Source organism: Mesoplodon mirus (genome assembly GCF_964341445.2).
Source record: "Mesoplodon mirus genome assembly, chromosome: 8".
NCBI lineage: Eukaryota > Metazoa > Chordata > Mammalia > Artiodactyla > Ziphiidae > Mesoplodon > Mesoplodon mirus.
In genome coordinates this window covers 88,348,241-88,372,422 of record NC_138984.1, presented here as the reverse complement: position 1 = coordinate 88,372,422, position 24,182 = coordinate 88,348,241, and the positions used below count along the sequence as shown (strand labels likewise).

At 35.5% G+C, this 24,182-nt stretch overlaps 1 protein-coding gene across 1 annotated transcript in view; it reads left to right on the top strand.

The window, feature by feature from the left end:
• The window catches only part of OLA1 (Obg like ATPase 1), a 173,480-nt gene that overhangs the window by 144,997 nt on the left and 4,301 nt on the right, over window positions 1-24,182 (top strand). The window contains exons 8-9 of the mRNA XM_082629821.1: window positions 21,576-21,716; window positions 22,408-22,504. Coding sequence (XP_082485947.1) covers window positions 21,576-21,716; window positions 22,408-22,504 — 238 coding nt within the window. The remainder of the gene's footprint in view (window positions 1-21,575; window positions 21,717-22,407; window positions 22,505-24,182) is intronic.

Here is a 24,182-nt window from a genome sequence, read left to right as displayed (position 1 = left end):
TTTACTAGGTTGGGGTGAATCAATATGAATTAGACTGTCTGAACTTCAGGTGTGTATTCCTTTTCAAAAATTGTTTGCTCGTCATATTTTTCTAAAAGCGAATTAATTTTGTTTCTGTAAAAACTGTAACTCCTGGATTAAGAATAGACATATTTCCTTTATATGTCAAAATGAATTACAGTCCTCAAATCATTTTTAGAAATTACCATTTTAATAGCTGAAAGATAAAGATGATTTTCAGCAACTCTTGTTGGTTAAGCAGCTGACAGCCAACAAAAGGAGTAGTGAGATACTTGACTCATTCATTATATAGTTATATGGGTTATGTACCTAGCTTATTCTTTTCAGAAAATATTGAAATGCCCAGAAATTTAAAGAAGATACTGGCTAAGTCTTTTAGGCTAGGTTCCAAGTCATTTTCACTTCAAAAATATTATACTTTTAAAAACAATTCTTTGCAAGTGGAGCACCAAAATTACAGCAAATATACCTGCCATCTTAAGTAGTTAATTTAATATTATGTTTCTAGTATAGAATGACCATAAACAAAGTAAATTTCTTATCAGAAAACAGAAAAAACAAATTATCTGTAAGGAGAAGTCCTATTATTCTTACAGCAATTAGCATCATTCTTTTGATATATTTGAAATATTCTATGTTGCATGGCATAGATTAATCTAAAAAACAGGACATTGAAGAATTGCTTGAGGCAGTATTATACATTAATTCTGTTTTTAGTTTGCTATAAGATCTAAAGAAAAAACTATATTTGTTTCCATTTAGCAGTAAATAGGAAACACAGAACTCAGAATTCTACAAAGTGTATTTTCTTACCATCTTCATGTTTAAAGGGAAAGAAACCAGGGAAGCATGTGCAGTATAAGATTGTTTTGCATTTTTGTTTTTACATCACCAGATTAAGTATAATGAAACCCATCTGCAAATTGTAGGAAATACTCATTGGTTTTTGTCAAGGACTATAGTATGTTTTTTTCCCCTTCTTTTTCTTCTGTAGTTTAAAAAAAAATAAATTCAACAAGATATACAGAAAATTAAAAACCTTGTCTGTTATAAAGTTTTGTTTGAGCTTTTTAAACTGAGTGATTAGCAGAAATAATGACCCTGTCAGCCTTAATCACATTAAAATGTGGTTAACATCATTTAATTTTTTCCACTTAATATGCAAAAATTTCCAGTAGATTTGCAGTGAAGGCCATTGAAATTCCATTAGAACAAGAATAAAAATTTCAGGCATCATTTATTCAGAGAAGGAATAAAGGTCTCGATTGAGAACTGCTGAATCTTTCTATTAGAGACACTATGAATCATTACATTGAATGTACCTTACGTTTCGATAGATCTGTGTGTCTGGATTTTCAAATAGTTGAAAGTCATGTTTTATCATTTTTCATGAGGAGAAATAAACTAGAATTGCATAATTTTATAAATATCTAAAAGATTACTGAACATTTTATTTTGTACTCACTCAACCTGCTTAAATTTTAAGTGGAAAGTTATTTGTGCCTGGAAAACAAGAAAATGAAAGAATTGATAATTTTAACATGGAACAAACTACGTAACCAACCCACAAAATGGACAGGTTGTGTTTTAAATAGTTAACTTGGTATATGCCAAATAAGAAATGTAGAATTAAGCACCAAATGACACTAACTCTTTCCCAAAGTCCGTAGCTTATCATTTGTCAAGCTTCAACTGGTATGTTATACTGCATTAGCTATGTGTAAATTACAGCTGAAGCACGTTCTATGGTTTCTATAATTGTTTGTCCTTTTATGATCATTTCTGGTATTTGTTGTGATGTAGTAGGAAAAGCTTAATTTTATTTTAAGCAATTAAGAAATGCCTACCATTTATACTTTCTTTGGTACGTTGCATTTGCCAGTATCATATAAAACTTACATTGTGTGGAATGTTTCTCCCCATTTAAAAAAAAAAAGACTGTTACTCTATATACCTGACAAGCAGAAATGGCTTTCTGGACCCATTCCTATCTCTCGGGTAATTAAGTAATTATACAGTGTTGTTGTTGTTTCTTTTTTTTTAATCTGTATTTTGTTCCCAAACCATTTGAACCCATTATATAATTACTCTGTGTGTACTTTGTAGTAAAAATACCATTGGAAAATTTATCAGGCAAAGTGTTCCATGCATGTGCTACTCATAATGTGTAAATTTCTCCATCCTGGCATGTTTCTGTGTCTGGAAATCTAAAAACATTTAATTGTCTGCTCCTCCTGTTCACCACACCCCTTTTCCCCACCGTGGCTGGCTCTTCTGTCCTCCTCAGAAACCCCTTCCCTGACTACCTTGTCTAGAGTAATCCCCAGACTTCCTTTTGTTCAAAGCATCGTGTGTATTTGCTTCTGAGCACTTAGCATAAGTTATATAATCTCACTTATTTGTTTCTCTTTCTGTCCCATCAGAATTTACATTCCATGAAAATGAGGATCATGCCTGTTTTGTTCATTTTATATCTCCAGTGCTTGGCACCAGACTCAGTAAATTTTGTGATTGACTGAATGGCTGGCTGGATGAAATCAGTTGACTTTATATGTTTCAACTCTGACTTTTAGTCTTCATTAATAGAAATATCTAGATCACTTGAAGACTATCTATTCTGGTTAGATACATCAAAGGTTTAGAGCACAGTTAGATGGATGTCTATGCCAGGTGGCAGCGGATGATTTCCATAACGGGTCAGAAAGTAAATATTTTGGGCTTTGAGGACCACAGTCTCTGTTACAGCTACTCACCTTTGCTGTTGTACTGCAAAGGCAGCTATAGACAGTATGTAAACAAATGGGCATGGCATGTGCCAATAAAATTTCATTTATGGACACTTACATTTGAATTTCATATAATTTCACTGTCACAAAATAGTCTTCCTTTTTTGTTGTTGTTTTTTTGAGAAATCATTTTTAAATGTAAGAACCCATCTCAGCTTGTGGGCCATACAAAAATGTGCAATGATTTGCTGACCCCTCTTCTATGTACAACCTTTCACTTGTGCATGTGATTATATATCCCCACTCACCTACTGAAGTAGTTCCTCCTCTGTTTCCCTCATCATCAGTTTTTCCTTTCCGAGTGGATGTTTCACATCATATAGGCATGCTGTCATTTCTCCAGTCTTTAGAACAACAGCTTATTTTGACCCCACTTGCCTTACACACTACAGCCCATTCTCTCCTTCCTCTGGAAAGAGTTATATAAGTATTAAATGAAATTACATATATAAGATGCCTGTCATTTTCTCCTTTCCTTTTAAAAGAAATGGAGTTGTACAGTTGTATTTTTTGCGTTACTTTGTTTGCAGATTTTCCTTATTTAAAAGAAAACTAGGGCCTCCCTGGAGCGCGGTGGTTGAGAGTCCGCCTGCCGATGCAGGGGATACGGGTTCGTACCCCGGTCCAGGAGGATCCCATATGCCGCGGAGCGGCTGGGCCCGTGAGCCATGGCCGCTGGGCCTGCGCGTCCGGAGCCTGTGCTCCGCAGCGGGAGAGGCCACAGCAGTGAGAGGCCCGTGTACTGCAAAAAAATAAATAAATAAATAAATAAATAAATAAAAAGAAAAGAAAAGAAAACTAGACAATATGACCCCATTGGGAGGCAGGGTGGGGAAGAAGACGTATATAATAGATGGAAGAAGGCTCCATTTTGTCTTTCTGTCTCTGTCTCTTTCTGCATAAACTGTGCTTAGAAACTTCATGACATTCTCTTGCTTGGCTTTTGGGTGACAGACATATTAGCCTTCCACTTGTAGTATCTTTCCTTTACTGATTTTCTCTCTGCCTGTCGTGGCTCTTCCCTAGCAATTAGTAACTGCGTGATTCTTGTTCACATTTTTCACTCGCCCTCGACGCTCCTGCCTTCAGCTCGAACCTAGATACATGCCAGTGGTTCTCAAAGTTTCGTGTGCACCAGAATCCTCTGGAGGGTTTATGAAAACACAGATTGCTGCCGTTACTGCCAGAGTTTCTGATTCATTAGGTCTGGGATGGGGTCTGAGAATTGTCAAATCCAACAAGTTCCTAGGTGCTGCTGGTGCTCCTGGGGCATGGATGTTACTTGGAGATGCACTGCTCTCTGCGAATGATTTGCAAATCCATAGCCTTACTTTTTCCTCTTAGCCCTTTTCAAGTTTCATTATTCCAGACCGTCAACAAGAAATCTCCATTTGGCCATTCTATTATCATTATGAAGCTTAGTATGTACAAAACTAAACTCCTTATTTTTTCCTACAATACATCCACAGTAGGAACTACTTTCAAACTTTTTTATCCTTGTTAGTAGCACTGGTACTCTTGGAATCTTTTAAGCTCATCTCTTCAAATCATTTTAACATAGGTCCTTCCATACATCTTATTCAGTTAATCACTAAGTTCCATCTTTTTTCTTCTAAATCTGGCCCTTACTCATTCCTTCCTCTTCCATTACACTGCTTATCAACCCAGACCAGAACTTTATCACTTCATTTTTAAGTTGGGTAACAGCCTCCCAGGTTATCATCCTTGACTTTGTAGGTTGTTTTCCTATGCATGGCATTCTGATTTGCTTTGAACATATTCACGCTGACATTTTCTCAATCCATGACCCGTCACTGAAACGTAGGAGAACATCTTTACAACTTGGCATAGGCAAAGATCCCTCGGATGAAACAGAAAAAATACTAATATAAAAGAAAAAGTTAGATTTCATTATAATGAATAGCTTCTGTTCACCAAAAAATACTGTTAAGAAAATGAACAGATTAGCCACAGACTGGAAAAATATATTCACTATACATATATCTGGCCAAGGACTTATATCCAGAATATATTTTTAAATTTCTACAAATAAATAATATAAAGACTAATAACCCAATTCTAAGAATGGGCAAAAGACTTAGACATACACTTCACAAAAGAAGATACATGAATAAACACAAAAAGGTACTCAGCATCTTTAAGTCATCAGGGAAAGCCAGTTTAAAACCACAGTGATATATGATTTCACAATCACTAAAACGGCTAAAATCAAAATAACTAACAGCACCAAAAGTGGACAAGGAAAGGGGAGCAGGAATTGTTGTATCACCTTGGAAAACTGGCAGTTTATTTCAAGTATACATTTATTCTCTGACCCAGTAATTCCAACTTTTAGTATTTATCTAAAAGAAATGAAAACATATGTTCATATCTTATAAATGTTTTTCTTATACAAAGTAATAATAGCAGCTTTATTCATAATGGCCCCAAACTAGGAGCAACTCACATTAGTAGAAAAATGGATAAATAAATTGTGGCATATTTATGTGATGGAAATCATATACGTCACCAAAAAAGTGCACCGAGCAACATGGAGAGGCAGTGTGGATTGACTGGGAAAGGTCATAAGGGAACTTTCTGGGGACATGGAAATGTTCTCTGTTTTGGGGTGGTGGTTACATGTGTATATAAAATTCTCAAAATTCATTGAAACATACAAGATCTATACTTTTTTAAAGATTTATTATTTATTTAATTTATTTATTTTTGGCTGCGTCTGGTCTTAGTTGTGGTATGTGAGCTCTTTGTTGCAGCACATGGGCTTCTCTCTAGTTGTGCCACACAGGCTCCAGGGCATGTGGGCTCTGTCATTTGCAGCATGTAGGCTCTCAGTAGTAGTGGTGTGGGGGCTTAGTTGCCCCATGGCATGTGGGATCTTAGTTCCCTGACCAGGGATCGAATATGTGCCCCCTGCATTGGAAGGCAGATTCTTTACCACTGGACCACCAGGGAAGTCCCAAGATCTGTACGTTTTATTTTTTGTTAATCATACTGCAACAAAAAAATAATTTTTTAAAAAGCCACCAATGGCTTCTTGTTCCCTATCAGGTGTATCCAAATATACATTAAAATACCTAAGGAGATAACAGGCTGACGTGATAAGCTCTGTGAAGACGATGACAATGTTTATCTCATTTATTCCTACCAACCCAGCACTTTGCTAGCACCTAGTAAATATTTAATAAATACCTCTTGTGTGAGTAAATAGTCTTAACACACCATGAATGTTTTTGCACATATTTTATAATAGTTTTTCTAATTACTGTGTGATACGCTACTGTATTGATGTGCTATATTTTATTTCTTAAAGCAAACTATAGTGACATACAATATTATGTTAGTTTCACTGTACAGCATAGTGACTTGGCAGTCAAATACATTATGAGATGGTCACCATAAGTCTAGTAACCATTTGTCACCATATAAAATTATTATAGTATTATTAAATATTCCCCATGTTGTACATTACATCCCCATGACTTATGTATTTTATAACTGGAAGTTTGTACCTCTTAATCCCTTTGACCTATTTTACCCAACCTCCAGTAACCACCAGTTTGTTCTCTGTGAGTCTGTTTTCAGTTTGTTTTGTTTTTTAGATTCCACGTATAAGTGAGATCATAGGAATTTGTCTTTCTCTGACTGACTTATTTCACTTAGAATAATAATACCTTCTAGGTCCATCCATCTTGTCACAAATGGCAAGATTTCATTTTTAATGACTGAGTAGTATTCCATTGTGTGTGTGCGTGCGCATGCGCACGTGAGCACACACGCACATGTGTGTGTTCTTTATCCATTCATCTATCAATGGACACAGGTTACTTCCATATCTTGGCTATTGTAAATAATGCTACAGTGAACATAGGGGTGCATATATCTTTTCTAATTAGTGTTTTTGTTTTCTTCAGGTAAATACCTAGAAGCAGAATTACTGGATCATAGGGTAGTTCTGTTTTTAATTTTTTGAGAAACCTTCATACTTTTTCCATAGTGGCTACACCAATCTTCATTCCCACCAACAGTGCACAAGTATTCCCTTTTCTCTGCATCCTCACCAACACTTGTTATTTGTTGTCTTTCTGATGATAACCATTCTGATAGATATGAGGTGATACATCATTGTGGTTTTGATTTGCATTTCCCTGATGATTAGTGATATTGGACATCATTTCAAGTGTCTATTAGCCTTTTGTATTTTTTCTTTGGAGAAGTGTCTATTCAGGTTATCTGCCCATTTTAAAATCAGATTGTTTTTGTTTTTTTTTTTTTTTTTTTTTTTTCTTTTTGCGGTACGCGGGCCTCTCACTGTTGTGGCCTCTCCCGTTGCGGAGCACAGGCTCCGGACGCGCAGGCCCAGCGGCCATGGCTCACGGGCCCAGCCGCTCCGCGGCATATGGGATCCTCCCAGACCGGGGCACGAACCCGTATCCCCTGCATCGGCAGGCGGACTCTCAACCACTGCGCCACCAGGGAGGCCCTGTTTGGTTTTTGATATTGAGTTGTATGATTCCTTTATATAATTTGGATATTAACTCTTTTCGATTATCCAGGTCCCCCAGTGTTTTCTATTGAGGTTATTTGACTTTTTTTTTTTTTCTGGTGAGTAAACTACAATGAACATCCTTGTAGCCATCCAAGAAAGTACATTTTTCCTTAACCCCAGCCAACACTGAGTGTTATTCTTGCTTTAATCTTTACTAATTTGACAGATAAAAAGTGGTATATTATTTTAATTTTTATTTCTTTGATTACAATGTAAAGATAACTTTAATAACTGTTAGACTAATTATTAGAGAAAAGATGTATCTCCACTAGGAACAGAATTAAACATGGGCTTAAGTCAGTTGCATAGCATTTGATTTCTCACTTATAATTATTATTTTGATGTATTCTAAGAGCAGAAATTTTATTGTAAAGTAAGAGAAACCACTCAAGAATATACTTTAACTGTAATATGTCATTAATAAAATTACTTTTGGCAATTTCTTTTCAAGTGAATTTATTTAAAACAGTAGATAAGTGTAGCAGGCAATGTGTAAAGGCAGTAGAGAGAAACCTTTGAACTAAGAATGGGAACAAAGGAATAAAGGTTTTATTAATTTTGTGTCTCCCAATATGGCCAGGGAACAGGAAGTGAAAAGCTGCTTTTCATACTCAGAGGCAAGTAACAAGTGGTTCCTAGACTGACTCCTTTGATTCATATTGGTTTAGAAATTATAGCAAAGTCAAATATACTTCCTGCTGGTTCACTTCAAATCTATTTTTTATATATTTGCAACCCTAGGTAATTTTTTGCCCTTCTTAGAAACTGCCAGAATATCACTCAGCAGTGATTTTAATGAGTAGCAAAACTTAACATTTTCCTATACAGCAGACAGGACAGTTTAAGGAGAAAGTAAGAAAGAAAAGACATCCCTTTAAATAAAATTTGAAGTGGTTTAGACTTTAGTGTTTAGACCTGCCTTCTCAGATAAATTTGATTAATAGCCAGGTCACAGATAAATATACAACACACTTCTGTTTAAGAAATTTTGTTCTGAACATTGAGGTATTCAAAAAAGGCAAAGCCATTCTTCACTTTATAAATAATAAATGTTGAGCCCTTACCTTGTGTCAGATACTATGCTAAGCATATTACATGAACTTTCTTATTTAACCTTTACAGCAATGCTCTGATGTAGATGGTATTATTATCTCCATTTGTTGATGAGAAAACTGAGACCTCAGAAAGGTTCCATGGCACGGCTAGGGTACTTCCTCTCTCTGGCTGCAGTACTCTGTAATCATATTCTATACTGCCTCCCTTTGCAAAGGGATTATGTGTGGAAATCCTTTAATTATAGGATTCCTTTCATTAAAATAAATTAACTTTTGTATTTTATTTACAAAAGTTCATTTTGCATACAATGTCTATTCAGTAAAATAATGGACTCTGACCTATTATTACTTGCTAGGACAAACTACAAGCTATGAAACCAACTACAAATTTTGCTAGCTGTGATTCTACTCCCACATTTCCTAGTTATCCCTTTTCTTGTATAAAAATATTCCATATTCCGGCTGTGACAAAGTGAAAGAGTGGCATGGACATATATACACTACCAAACGTGAGGTAGATAGCTAGTGGGAAGCAGCCGCATAGCACAGGGAGATCAGCTCTGTACTTTGTGACCGCCTGGAGGGGTGGGATAGGGAGGGTGGGAGGGAGACGCAAAAGGGAGGGGATATGGAAACATATGTATATGTATAACTGATTAAATTTGTTATAAAGCAAAAAAATAAAATTAAATTAAATTAAAAAAAAATATTCCATATTCCACTAAGCCAATTGGCACTTTGTATAAGACTATGCATACCAAATTATGTCAAAATAAATATTCCTATAACAGAGAATAAGTCTTCTTTCAGAAGCAGCTGGAAGTTTTGCCACAGATTACTTACCACTGACAGGGAAAAGGCATTTCATTTCTCATCTAACATGGTTCCATTTAGCATCTGTGAAAATGTCTGTTAATAAGAATAGTTGCATGTATCTATTTGCAACTACTGAAGTTTGCATTAAGAGCTCTTCTCTTCTTTAGTGCTTCTTGCTTCTCCACTGTCCCCAAATCATTGTTCTCCAAAGATACAGAAAGAGCGACTTTCCTTTTTTCACAATGACTATTTGCCTTGGGTTTGTATCCTTCTGAGTTGCTCCTTTATGAAATTCACATGTATCCCACATGGAAATAGATTTGGATAAACGGGATCATGAGGGAATGGATTTCTTTGTTAGAATATGGAAGCACCCTCCAGAGGCTGAATTAAGAACAACTTCAGGAAGAAGAATCCACATGGGAAAGGAGGTCTGTGCAGATTGATTCTGACATACATACCCATACTTATCTTTCCCTTGGGTGTTTCTTACTTTCTTACTGGCCCACAAAATCCCAGCTCTGTCATGAACAAAAGCCCCTTTCCTTTTCTGCTTTTTCTATTTTTTTAAAAGAAAGTTATATAGGGCCTCCCTGGTGGCGCAGTGGTTGAGAGTCCGCCTGCCGATGCAGGGGATACAGGTTCGTGCCCCGGTCTGGGAGGATCCCATATGCCGCGGAGCGGCTGGGCCCGTGAGCCATGGCCGCTGGGCCTGCGCATCCGGAGCCTGTGCTCCGCAACGGGAGAGGCCACAACAGTGAGAGGCCCGCATACAGCAAAAAGAAAAAAAAAAAAAAGAAAGTTATATAACTGAAAAGACCATTAAATGTATTGGTTTCTTTTTCTAAAAATTCTTGATTTTAATGAGGCCAAATTCTTCCTTTATTGAGATTATGCATCCCCTCCTCTTTGTCATGCCTGTGGCACATTACTTCCCCTATCACAATGCTTATCATGCTCTTTATTTAAACTATGCATTTGTCTGTTTTTCCTCCCCCATCCCTTATACCCCCTTTTTCAAAGTTGCTTGCCCAAGGTTTAATATGATGCTTATTAGTACACATAGTTATTTACTACATATATTTGCAATCATTGTGCTTGCATTCTTTCCAGTTACTTTAATTCTACAGTAACTGTTGAGAATGACCCCACTCACTGATAGGAGACAGCTAAGTTTGGGGGCTAACCTTTGAAGGCCTCCTTTGTTCTAGGCCCTTTAATACATCAACCTGTGAGGATATATTATTTGTGTTATTGATGATTAAACTGAGGTTCAGGAAGCTTAAATGGCTTTCCCAGAATCTTGTAGCTGGTATGTGATTAAGCTGGCATTTGAATTAGTACTTGCTTTACTCCAAAATCTCTGCTTTTTCTGTTGATCCTTTCTATCTCTGCAGGAAGGTTAGACATTATAGGATCATAATGTGCAGAGTATTCGCACTTTTGTTTTTTATCTTTATATTCTCAGTTCAGCTTTGGGTCTTTTATTTTTCAGATAATTAATATACACAAAATTTTCCCTTTTAAAGTAGGTTTTAGTATATCCACAATGTGCCACCATCACCACTAGATCCAAAACATTTTCATCACCCCAGAAAGAAACCCTTTGTCCGTTAGCAGTCACTCTCCATTGCCTCCCCCACCTAGCCCCTGGCAACCACTAATCTACTTTCTGTCTCTTTGGATTTGCCCATTGAGGATATTTCATATAAATTGAATCATACATTATGTAGCCTTTTGTGTGTGGCTTCTTTTACCTAGTATAATGTTTTTCAAGGTTCATCTATGTTGTAGCATGTATCAGTACTTCATTTCTTTTTATGACTGAATTGCTTTCCATTGTATGGATATACCACTTACTGTCCATCTTTTTAATTTTACCCATCCTGGTGGGTATAGAGTGCTATTTCATTGTGGTTTTGATTCACATTTCTCTGATGATTAGTGATACTGAACATCTTAAGTGTTGGCCATTTGTATATCTCCTTGGGGAAAATGTCTGTTCAAATCCTTTGCCCATTTAAAATTGGGTTTCTGCCTTTTTATTGAGTTGTAAGTTTTAATTATTATCGTGTGGTGTTTTTTATTGAAGTGTAGTTGATTTACAATCTTGTGTTAGTTTTAGGTGTACAGCAAAGTAATTTAGTTACATATATATTTTTTCAGATTATTTTCCATTGTAGGTTATTATAAGATATTTAATATAGTTCCCTATACTATACAGTAAATCCTTGTTGCATGTCTGTTATTGAATTTTTTTATGTAGTCTCTCTACTTGGCCCTTATCAGATGTATGATTTCCAGATATTTTTCCCCCCATTCTATGGATTGTCATTTCACTGTCTTGATAATGTCTTTTAGTGCACAAAATTTTTAATTTTGATAAAGTTTGTTTTTTCTTTGGTTGTTTGTGCTTTGGGTGTCATATCTAACAGACTATTGCCTAACCCAAGGTCATGAAGATTTCCACCTGCTTTCTTCTAAGAGTTTTATAGTATTAACTCTTACATTTAGGTCTTTGGTCCATTTTAACTTTTGTTTGTGGATATTTACTTGTCTAAGCCCCATTTGTTAACTGTTATTTCCCCATTGAATTGTTTTGGTACCCTTGTCAAAAATCAATTGACCATATCATAAACTCAACAACAAAAAACCCAAATAACACAATTAAAAAATGGGCAAAGAACTTGAATAAACATTTCTCCAAAGAAATGTCCATCAGAGAATGAATGGATAAACAAAATGTGGTATATACATCCAATGGAACATTATTCGGCCTTTAAAAAAAGAAGGAAATCCTGTCATCTGCTATAACATGGATGAAACTTGAGGACATTGTGAAGTAAAATAAGCCAATCACAAAAAAAGACAAAAACTGTATGATGCTACTTATAAGAGGTGTCTAAAGTAGGCACACTCATAAAAACAAAGCATAATGATGGTTTACAGGGCCTGGAGGTGGGGTGGAGTGGGTGGGATGGTAGAAAACAGTGGATATAAAATTTCTGTTTTGTAAGATAAAAAAGTTCTGGAGATCCATTATAGAACAGTGAATATAGTCAACACTACTGAGTGGTACACTTAAAAATGGTTAAGATGGTAAATTTTATGTTATTTTTAACCACAATTACAAAATTTAAAAAAAAATCAGTTGATCTAGCCGTATGGGTATATTTCTGATCTTTCAAGTCTATTGCATTGGTCTATATGTCTAGTCTTTTGCCAGTGCCACATAGTCTGGATTACTCTAGTTTTATAGTTAGTTTTGAAATATGGAAGGGTGAGACCTTTAATTTTGATCTTTTTCAAGATTGTTTTGGCTATTGTGGGTTTTTTCATTTTTCATATGAATTTTAGGATGGGCATGTCAGTTTCTGCACAAAAGGCAGCTGGAATTTTGATAGATTGCATTGACTCTGTAGATGAATTGTTAACAATGTTAGGTCTTCTAATCCATGAACACGGATGTCTTTCCATTTGCTTTGATATTTAATGTCTGTCAATGATGCTTTGTAGTTTTTGTTACAAGTATACTTCTTTTGTTAAATATATTCCTATCTCAGTTTAGTTTTATTTATCATCTATAAGCCCTTCATAAATTTAGGCCAGTCTCAAAAAGACTGGATTCTGAAGTTTTCATCATCCTTATGATACTGTATTTCTTTGGCACACTACCACGATGACATGTATTGTCATGCATGCTCTCTCTCTCTCCCCCCACGTATACACACGTTCTCTTATTCCAAGGATCTTCTCTATGTCTCCAAATCTGTCAAAGATAATCTTTTTGACTTTCTTCATCTTCATAAGTAGTCTGGGTATGGAAATCCCATTTCTGATACCATCTACATTAAAAAATTTATATCTGTGATAGTTAAATCAAGATTTGTGGCTCTCCCTGTAAATTTATGTTTTGATTATAGATTGAATCAACCTTTGCACAAAAGTGGAAGAAAAGATAGTTTATCCTGGGGCACCATGGCCAGAAGTAATTAAATCTCATCTATAGGATCATAATATAGTTGGGAAGTTTTCTTGTAGCTAACAGAGTTTCATAGTCTCAAGCTACAAATATTGATTTATACCTCATGACAACTATTGTTACAGAATATTTCTATGTGTAACGTTTAAGATTAGAACATCAAATTGCAAAGAAATGGCAGAGATTCACAAATAGTGACTCTCAGACATCAAAGTACAGAGTGTTGTAAGGGTTAGGTGCAAATCCCACTTGTAGCGATCATAAATCTAGGGTTTTTTGTAGAGTCCTTAGATTCACAGGTGGTCTAGAAACTATATTTTGAGAAACACTGCTCTAAAGTATCAAAAAATGTACCCTGCTTGGGACCACTTAGTATGCATGCAAATCCTAACCTGGTAGCCTTGCAAGAGGTAAGAAGCCTGAGATTCAGGGAACATTTTGAAGTTTAAGGTGCTCGTTTTGGTACATGCTCAGAGAACCTTGATGGTTCTGACTTGAATTACAGTAGTTCAAGCCACAGATTTTACCTTGGGAATGAAAATAATCCCATTATACTATGATTTTTTCTTTGTATAGCCTTACCTGAATTAGGTGTACTTCACCTAATGTTGGTATAATTTTTCACTTCACCATTCTAGTAAATGTGCATACCTCCAATGGTCAAGTCAACTATAGCTTACTAATTTCTAAAGGTTGACTCTGGCAGAAGAGACAGATAGCTAGGAAGTACATACTTACTTCTGAGTGTTCATTACCTAATCTTTTAGATTAACTTTCAGCATTCCTATTTATTGATCCACCCAACATTTATTGAGCATATACTTGTGCCAGGCACTGTCTTAAGTGGTTCTAGAAATATTGCAGTGAACAAAATATTCAAAAAGTTCCTTTCCCTAATAACTGAGTAAGTGGGTTTACCAATAATGGGTGGAAGATAATAAACTTTAAGAACATATGGGACTTCCCTGGCAGTCCAGTGGTTAAGATTCTGCATTTCCACTGCAGGGGGGCGTGGGTTCGCTCCCTGGTCAGGAAATTAAAATCCTGCATGCTGCAAGGTATGGCTTAATTAATTAATTAATTTGTAAAAAAAGAACATAATATATCATGTGTGATGAATAAAAATAAGTCAGGGTGCAGGAATAGAGAGTGACAGGAAATGGAAAAGGAAAGGCTTCTTAATTTAAGATGGTGGAAAGTAACATTTAAGCAGAAATCTGAAGTGCCTAAAGATTTCAGCACTTGTATTTGTTCAATTTCTGGCATATGCCATAAAATGGTAGAATTTTCCATCTTAAAAGGATCATTTAATCATTGAACTTCAAAGTTGTTAAAAACAACAGAACTCTTTCTTCTGATGAAATCTGATGCAAAAATCCAGCATATAAGAATGATGCAGCTCTGGTTAAAATGCAAAAGTGGAGGGTCGAGAACCTCTCTATTCTTCCCCTCTTGCTCTCTCCACTGTTTCTCCTCCTAGCACCTTGGGAGCTCCTATAGGGAACCCGGAACAATTTGAAAACTACTCAGCACTTTGCAGGTGGGTAAACTAAAGCTAAGAGAACTTAAATACTGCCCGTAGTCCGTCAGCTGGTTATTAGTCAAAGCACTTTCCACTTTGCATCCATTATATGCCAGCACTGTTCTAGGAGAGTTCTGTAGATATATCAGGGAACAAAGACAAGTCCCTGACCTCAAGAAGTTTTTATTGTAGTGGGAGGAGATAACCCCAAAATAGGCAATTTATAGTGTAGGGTGGAGTGTGGTAATAACATCTTATCTGTGTGGAAGTTCAGGGAAAGCTCTACAGGAGCTGGTTTCTTAAAGAATACATTGAATTTAGACCAGTTAAGAGGAGCTGCTATCATATACTCAAATGAAGATAACCCCCAGATGTGGTCATTATCAGTATCAAGATGCTTTCAGCTACAAATAACAAAGACAATCCCAACATGTAATAGTTAAACCCAAGGTAGTTTGTCTTCAGGTTTGGTTAATTCAGTGTTCCTGTGACAGTTTCAAGAACATCTTTCCCTACATCGATTCTTTTGGTCAAAGTATGGCTGCTGGAATTCTAGAGGTAAGATCCAGACATAGTGTCCAGCAGAGACACTCTTCTTTTCCCTTTTTTTTTTTTTTTTTTTTTTTTTTGCGGTATGCGGGCCTCTCACTGTTGTGGCCTCCCCCGCTGCGGAGCACAGGCTCCGGACGCGCAGGCCCAGCGGCCATGGCTCACGGGCCCAGCCGCTCCGCGGCATATGGGATCCTCCCAGACCGGGGCACGAACCCGTATCCCCTGCATCGGCAGGCGGACTCTCAACCACTGCGCCACCAGGGAGGCCCTTCTTTTCCCTTTTTAAGAGCCAAAGGAGCCTTTCAGAATCTTCCTGAAGCCCCTAGCAGGCTTCCTCTCATGCTCTATTGACCAGAACTAGTTCACATGCCCACTGTCAGACAAATTGCCAGCTGGTGAATGGGATTTCTGTTATTTACACAAAGTAATTAGGACTCACCCTGATGTTTTCTCCTGTTTATTCATTGCAAGATAATTTTATATATAAATTTATTTATTTATTATGATTATTTTTTAGAATTTATTTATTTTATTGATTTATTTTTTTGGCTGTTTTGGGTCTTCGTTCCTGCACATGGAATTTCTCTAGTTGCGGTGAGAGGGGGCTACCCTTCGTTGCTGTGCGTGGGCTTCTCATTGCAGTGGCTTCTCTTGTTGCAGAGTACAGGCTCTAGGTGCGCAGGATTCAGTAGTTGCAGCACACAGGCTCAGTAGTCGTGGCTCAAGGGCTCTAGAGCACAGGCTCAGTAGTTGTGGTGCACGGGCTTAGTTGCTCTGCGGCATGTGGAATCTTCCCAGACCAGGGCTCGAACCCATGTCCCCTGCATTGGCAGGTGGATTCTTAACTACTGCGCCACCAGGGAAGCCCTGTGGTATTAATTTTAGTGCAGGTTTCTAATATTTATTGCCATTTGTAAAATAACTGGATTAATAAATAATGTTTATGTCATCTTTAAGAAGATAGCTTTACCTTCCATAAGCCTTACTCTTTTTTTTTTTTTTCTTTTAGAACACTGCAAATTGACATTAATTTGCAGTGATCATGTTTGGAAAATGGAAAAGAAAAATGTGATATCTTAAAGTCATTATTTGGGACTTTGAGTGGTTTTAATAGAAATGGGAGTAAACCTGCAAGGGAGGAGACTAGTGTTTATCAGTGCCCCCTGGATTTTTGGTATATCTATACCTTGAACAACATGAGTGGAACTAGCTTAGTAAGGGTCATGTCCTTAATAACATTGACTGAATCATGTTAAGTCACTGCACGGACCAGCCCTGGATCCTCTGACGTATAAGTTGCCTCATTTTCTGAGTACCGACATATGGCTCTTGCCAGCATTTATATTCAGTCAAAAGCAAGATATCAGTGATTTTTTTTTAAAGTTAAGACCTAGATTCACACAGGAAACCATACAAGGTGTGTATAAGGACCTAATATTACCATATGTAACAATTTTAAAGATTTTAAATCTACTTTGATGCTGGAAAGTAGAATAAGTAGATTTGAGAGAGTTCTGATGTTCAACAAAGATATCATAAATGGTAATATAACTTTGGCTTTAGAGCCAAATTGAGCCATCTTTAAAGAATTTTTAGAAAATCAGAATTTGAGTAGCTGGGGATAGTTGAATGGCTGGTTGGGCATGAAGTGTAGCAAAGAATAAATTAAAATTCTTATTAAAGTATATTAGAGAAAACTATTTCAGGAGTTTAAGTTTCAAGAATTTAGTTTTATGCAGAATACCATACCATTGAGATACCATCATACCATTGAGATTCCCATTATAAAGGTAAGTATTGTGAAACGAGTCTCAGTTTGGATATGTACATGAAAATAATGTGTGTGTGCACCATATGTTTTGGGGTTTTTTTTGCACCATATGTTTGAATCAGGTATAAAATCTATTTCTTCTTGTGGGTGATGGTCAAAAAAAGTTTGAAAGCTGTTGTATTAGGACACAATAAAATGGAGGATTTAACTCTAGTATGGAGAGCTTCCAGTTAAGAGGATAGACTGAACCAATATAGGAGGCTCCCTTCTTGTTTCTAATATATAGAAACACCAGAGGAAATAACCAGGAAAGATAGTATTGATGATGATGTGATATTTTTAGAACATGGCAGGACTTGAAAGCAAGAAAAAGGATTCTTTAGGTGCCAGAAACAAAGAGGAAACTCAGGGATAGTCGAAAGTGAACTCAACAGTGTATGGCCCTCAGGGAAAACTGAGCTCATATGGCTTAGAGGCCTTAGTTTCCATATAGGAATAAGACTCAGAGCACAGGCCGCAGGCTACAGGTGCTGGAACAAGGCTCACTCATAAGCCTAGAAAGAGCTGTCCTTTCCACGATCAGATACTAGAAAATTGCACCCCCCAGCTCCCACCCCTTCTGGTAAAGGGAAGAAACTGTTATTCTCAGGAAACTAGAGACTGGGACTGTACTATAAGAAGAAGCAAGTCAATTTGCATTACCAATAACCTAGTGCAGAAACTCTGTCAAAGTGATCTGGAGCCCAAGACCTTCCATAGGTCTTTCCCTAGAAGAAACAACCACAAAACTACATCAACAACCCAGCAGTTGACCACAGATTCTCTTGGAACAAAATGGCTCCTGCCAAATGACCACACATCCAAGAACAACACAGCACATACACAGGAGCCAGCGGTTTTGAGAGGTCATTAGCAGATGGCATATGATGGGGCGGTGGGGACAGAGTTATACACAAGAAATTAGAAATAATTAGAGCAGTCTGAGAGGAACTTTTAAGTTAATCTTTTAAAAATCTTGAAAGAGAATAAGAATTCATTAAACAAGTGTAAAATGTTACCCAAAAAGAACAGGTAGATTTGAAAGAGAAACAAATATAATTTTTAGATAAAATTTGTATCTGGAAGAGAAATATAAACCATGTAAATTAACCCTAGGAAAATCAAATTATGGAATCTGGAATTTCAAGATTGGATAAGAAGGTCAGGTTATAAGACCAAAGGTAAATTTGAGATATAATCTTTTAGAAATCTAATGCTAGTTTAATATTAAAGATCTCATTTGTCCGAAGACACTAACAGATCATAACCTGCCAGTGTATCTCAAAGCGTAACCCTTTATCCTGAAAACTGATTGTCCCTGCTTAGTCTCCTTGCTGTGGAATCATTACTAGGAAGAAAAATACAACTAATGGCAGTTCCTCTTTCCATTTGTCACTCATAAGACTTTGGGGAAGTCAGTGTGGCTCCGGCTCCTTATTGGTAATCTCTGGCTTTGTGCAATAATCTATTTATATAGATTTATAAAATGAATGCTCTGAAAGTCTTTACAGTTTAACTCTTTAGGAGTGTACTGTCTTTACTGTTTCTTCTCCCCTCATATAATTTGATATTCTATGACAATATCATTATTATTTTGGTTACTAACAGTCGGATAGTTTTCTTTAGACATTTGCTAACATTTGTGTATGGAGATTACTGTTCAGTCACTTTGACAGAATGTACTTGAAATTGTTTTTCTAGTAGTGGTACTGAGCTCAACTTTGATTTTCCATATCCCTCATGTGCCAATAGCTCACATTTTTTAGATGACTAACTATAGTTTGGGGTATGGTTTGTAGCAATAGAATAGACATCTTTCTGCAAAAGGTAACTGGTCCCAATGGGGTTCAAACTTGTGATCTTGGCCTCATTATCACACTTTTGTAACCATAAGACCTAACAGATATATTATATGTATTTCAGTCTATAATCTTGAAATCAAGTCATATTTTTAATTACTCAAGGCTTATTTCAAATATGTAATTAAAAATCACTTTGGGACATTTCTCGCTTTTGTTTGATAGTAAAAGTAACAAAAGTAAAGCAGACAGCCAAAGAACCTAACTCACTTTTCATCTTCCCTGTGTTTTCTATGACAGTGAAAGTCACAAAAGTGAAGCTTGCAGGCAAAGACCTAACTCACTTTACGGAGAGTGCTACGGTACCTTTTTCTTTTAGTGAGGCTATAGCAGGTCTGATGTCAGTCACTTTAGAGACCTTTAGACCTCAGTGCTCATTTATTGCTAAAATGTACCAGCTCTGCTTCTGCATTATGAAGATCATCTGTCAACACTTTGAGATATTCTCCTTTGTTATTAAGCTTGTGATGCTCTACACTGTCAGGTTTTTTGCCAATTATAGTTAAGGTACAATGGTGTATTCACCAGATCAAAGTCTCACATTGGCGGTAGAGGAATGATTTGTAAGTCTTTATTCATCTGAATTGTACAATAGAACACCTGAGGAATGCAAATAATCCCTCTGAGGAATCTGCAGGAAAGGCTGTTAAAATGACAGGGTAAAACTATTGTTATTCTGAATTGATGTTTCAGCCAAAGTAATTATTTCTTATCTTGTTGTCTCATAACAGTTCTAGTTTTATTAGTTATGTTGACCATATTTATGAAACAAAATGTGTATTTTATATATATGTTATCCTTTTACATGGGCTTGTTTTATTTTACTTTATTGAATCTATATTTGGTAGGTGATTTTCCTTTTTTTTAATTACATATTTGATTTTGACTTGTATAATAAATGTATGTTACTAAACCATTGATGGTAAATTTTAATATACAGTTTTGTTTGAATACTGTAAGTCTATAAAATAAGTTAGAATCTCATAATGTTATTATAGGAAGAAGTATCAATTTAAATTTTTACTTTTTTCTTTAACCTTTCCTTCATAATTTTAGATAAGAAAATAGCTGGTTTGGATTCCCTATTTTAAAGGACACATACTTTATTCCAAAATACATTTTTAGGGATTGGTTCGTTGTTTTTAGGATGTGACCAAAAGAGGAAAAAAAATATTATGAAGATCAAAAACCACTGATGAATATTAAATAAGTAAATTATAGGTTAGCCTTGTATAACAAACATGTATGAACTATTGTATGAATTTTTCATTCCTTTATCCCATTCTACTCAGTAGACCATATTCTTAATTTTCTAATAACTCTCATCCCTGCCATTTTCCTTGTTGGGTGAGTGTTGATGAATTTGTGGTTTAGTTCTTATGTTTCTTATCCACTGTAGTGACATTTGCATTGTTTATTTAAGGATAACTTCCTCACTTTTTTTACCATGATAGTTATTAAAACCTTGGTCTAAATATGGGAGACAGGTGGAACTATGTGAGACTATGATATATATTGAACTATGAAATCTATATCCAGTTCTATACTAAGCTCTATTCCAGAATCATAGGCACATATGCTATGATTATCTGAGAATAAAAATTAACAATACTAACTGCTGTTAATATTTGTTTACTATATGCCACACTTTACTTTTCTAGGTTCTTTACCTACATTATAATATGTACTATTATTATCTCCATAGGTGAGGAAACGGAGGCTTAGAAAGGTTTAGTAACCTGCCCAGGAATAAAAAGCTAGCAAAGTGGTAGGATCAGAACCTGGTTAATATATTCACTACACTTATCTCATTTATGTTCTAACCACCACTTGGCTAAAATACTCCACGTTTTGGAACAAATCACTCAATAATGTCTTTTCAGGTAACACTCGATATCAATTTCCTAACTGATTTGGCTTTCCAAACCCTTTTGCTATTAAAGTACTTTATTTCCTCTGTAGTTATATTATTCATGATCCTACAAAAGTGAGATTCATAAGAACAATGTGTACACAATCAACTAGGTTTTTGTAAATCTATATTTTTGGACTTTTTTTTTTTTTTTTTTAATTAGCAAAAATCTCCCTCAAAACCAGTGACAACTGTAAAGTCTTGTTAGTCCAAGAAGGAACTGAACCAGGCATGTAGATATCTGGGTGGAACAAATTATTTATTTGTCAGAGCTCTTCGAAATTAGCTGACGCTTTTAGGTGTGATTCCTATAAATATAGAACTTTGTGTTTTTGCTTTTTAAAAATATACTTTGTAAAAGAAGGAAAATAATAAATCATAACATTGAGGTTTTCAAGGTCACAGTTGTTAATGCTGAGCAAATTTAGTGTAACTGTAAGAAGTTTTAAAATATTTGTATTAGTTCCTATAGATAATGTGTTAAAGTAAAACTAGATTACAGTAAAATATTATGGCGTATACCTGAAGCAATTGCTGCCTGTTAATGCCTTGACCTTGGAAAGCTATACACAAAAAGATGGCATCATAAAACTGTGCAATTCTTATGAATATGTATGTGCTACTTGATAATAATGAATGTGGTACAGTCATGCATGCACTACAAGATAATGTTGTGCCCTTTTTTGTCTACAGGTTGATAAAAATTAAAGAGTGGGTGGACAAGTATGACCCAGGTGCCTTGGTCATTCCTTTTAGTGGGGCCTTGGAACTCAAGTTGCAAGAATTGAGTGCTGAGGAGAGACAGAAGTATCTGGAAGCGAACATGACACAAAGGTTAATTAGCATTCATTTTCCCTACACTTTATTATCAACTATTTCCTTGCAGTAATTTAATTGCTTGCGCTGATAGAATAATAAATGACAGAGTAATTACCATTATAAAGAGGGAATCTTCTCCTTTCTTTACCATGAGACAGAGTGAAAAGATTTATTTTAAATTAAGTTTTTAACTGTCATCTGTCATCTCCGTACAGTGTTTTAATTATAACATAGGTATTAGTTATGTATATTTTTGAGAAGGAATGATCGCCAAAACTCTTTCGTCATGTTCAGTGGGGGAGGGGAAAGGGTGAATCAGTTGCCTTAATTTTTTCTGAGTAACAGTAATATATTGTTTAAACATCGGATTTCAATCAAATAATTTTGCTTTCATGACCCACGTCCTGGAAATAATTGATATTGGAGGAAAATAATCATAGAATGGGTAGATCAAATTTTTCTCTTTTTTTTATAATAAACAATTCAAAATGATATGTTCAGACTAGTACAATTAAAACCAATTTTAGAAGGGATTTTTTAGGAATAGTTATGTGCTTTCTGACTTCTTCAAGTGTATTATAAAAGATGAATGGTCATTTACTGTTATCTCTAACATTTTCTGCTTGAAATGAATAATTTTAGCTTTGTACTGATCTCTGGCACAATCAACCTATATGTTGAGTGAATTTGTTACATTTTATTTCAGCGCTTTGCCAAAGATCATTAAGGCTGGGTTTGCAGCACTCCAACTAGAATACTTTTTCACTGCAGGCCCAGATGAAGTGCGTGCATGGACCATCAGGGTAAGATTCATACTTATTCATCAGCTATATCCAGTTCCACACTATTGAATTCAGATTGATATCACTGACTTTGAAGTTTGTCATGGTGGCGGTTAGCTAGTCATTACAGATGAGGTTTTTGTCCAGGATAACTTTAATTATTTGTGAGCTGCTGAACAGTGAAAGTGGAGCGGCATTGATTGAGGCAGGTAACAATTGATTCTGCCTATTACATAGTCTGAATTTCTTCATCCTGTAGAATCTGTCTACCCTCCTCCTGTGGTCAGAGATAAGACACACCAGTATTGTGCTTGCTTAATCTGTGTGACTGGGTTTGTCTGCAGTGAAATTGATGTTGCTTTTCATTTTGTATTCGCTAAGTTTGTTTGGGTTGCGGGTGGTTCTTTCCTCCTTTGCTTTGCTCGGATTACATTTTCAGCAATAAAAGCAATATGACATCATTATGCTCTTCATAGATACACAGTTGGGCTCAAAGAACTAAACTCAATGTGCAATAATTCATGGCTTTTTAAATTTGAATTCATAAAAGTAGTGTTTATTTTTGCAGTGTTTTATATTCAATCTTCTTTAATAATGTGATATGTATTTTAAATATTGATGTATAACTGATTACCACCAGAAAGAATGACTAATTTATTCCCAGAGGACAATAGAAACTGAACTGTAATGGCTTGCTTTTAAATGAAAATATATTGTAATATGGTAGTTACTGTTGAAAAATATTTTGAAATATATGTAATCTGAAATAGTGTTACAGAATATAAAAATAATGTCAGAACTTTTAGAAATACTCAGTGTCTTATTCATTCTTTTATTATCCTTTTTTAATGTATGCTACATGATAAATTTTAGGGCTGCTTTGATTTCTGTTTTCACTGACTACCTTAATTTATTGTTACATCTATTTTGATTTAAGATGGATAGGAACATGGAGTCAGTTGAACATAATGTTAAATGCGTTTTGTGAATGTGAGATTCACTTTTCTTTGATATCCTCTTTCCTTTGTAAAAAAATGTTTGATTGACTTATAACTAAGGTCCTTTTATATAGACTTACAAAATAATGTCAAAGCAAATCCAAGTTGGTAAACAAATTGCCAGGGTTTATTTTTACTATATATTTTAAAGCCTTAAAACTTCCAAACTTAAGTATGTACAGCAGGAAAGATAACATATTCTGGGCTTGAAAATATGAAAGCTGGTTTATTTTAAGACTGATTGTAAGTATCCATGATTTAATGTGCTAAGATATTTAGTCAGGTAAGCATCAGTGAGTAGCCATATTAACCCAATACATCTTTTATTGTAAAAACTGTGCTTTATAGTGTCAGACTCCTTACCACTTTAACATGCTTTATTAAGCAGCCTTTAGGTCACCATTATTTCTCAAATTTCTTTCCATGGTTGTGTGTGTCTGGAATGTATGTCCTTGTAATTTAACATATGGGGTAATTATAAGACATTTCTCTTCCTATATCAACTTGAATTTTCCTTTATGATGGTTAGGGTGTATTATGTAAAGTGTTCAAAATTCTATTAAAATGTTTTGAGGATTTTAAAATTATTTGCTGAACATATATTGTATGATTTGTTGGCAATGTCTTAAAAATATCCCTTTATATATTGATTTTTATATGTTCTTTAGATGAGCTGAAATTTTCAAGGCTTTTTATCTTTT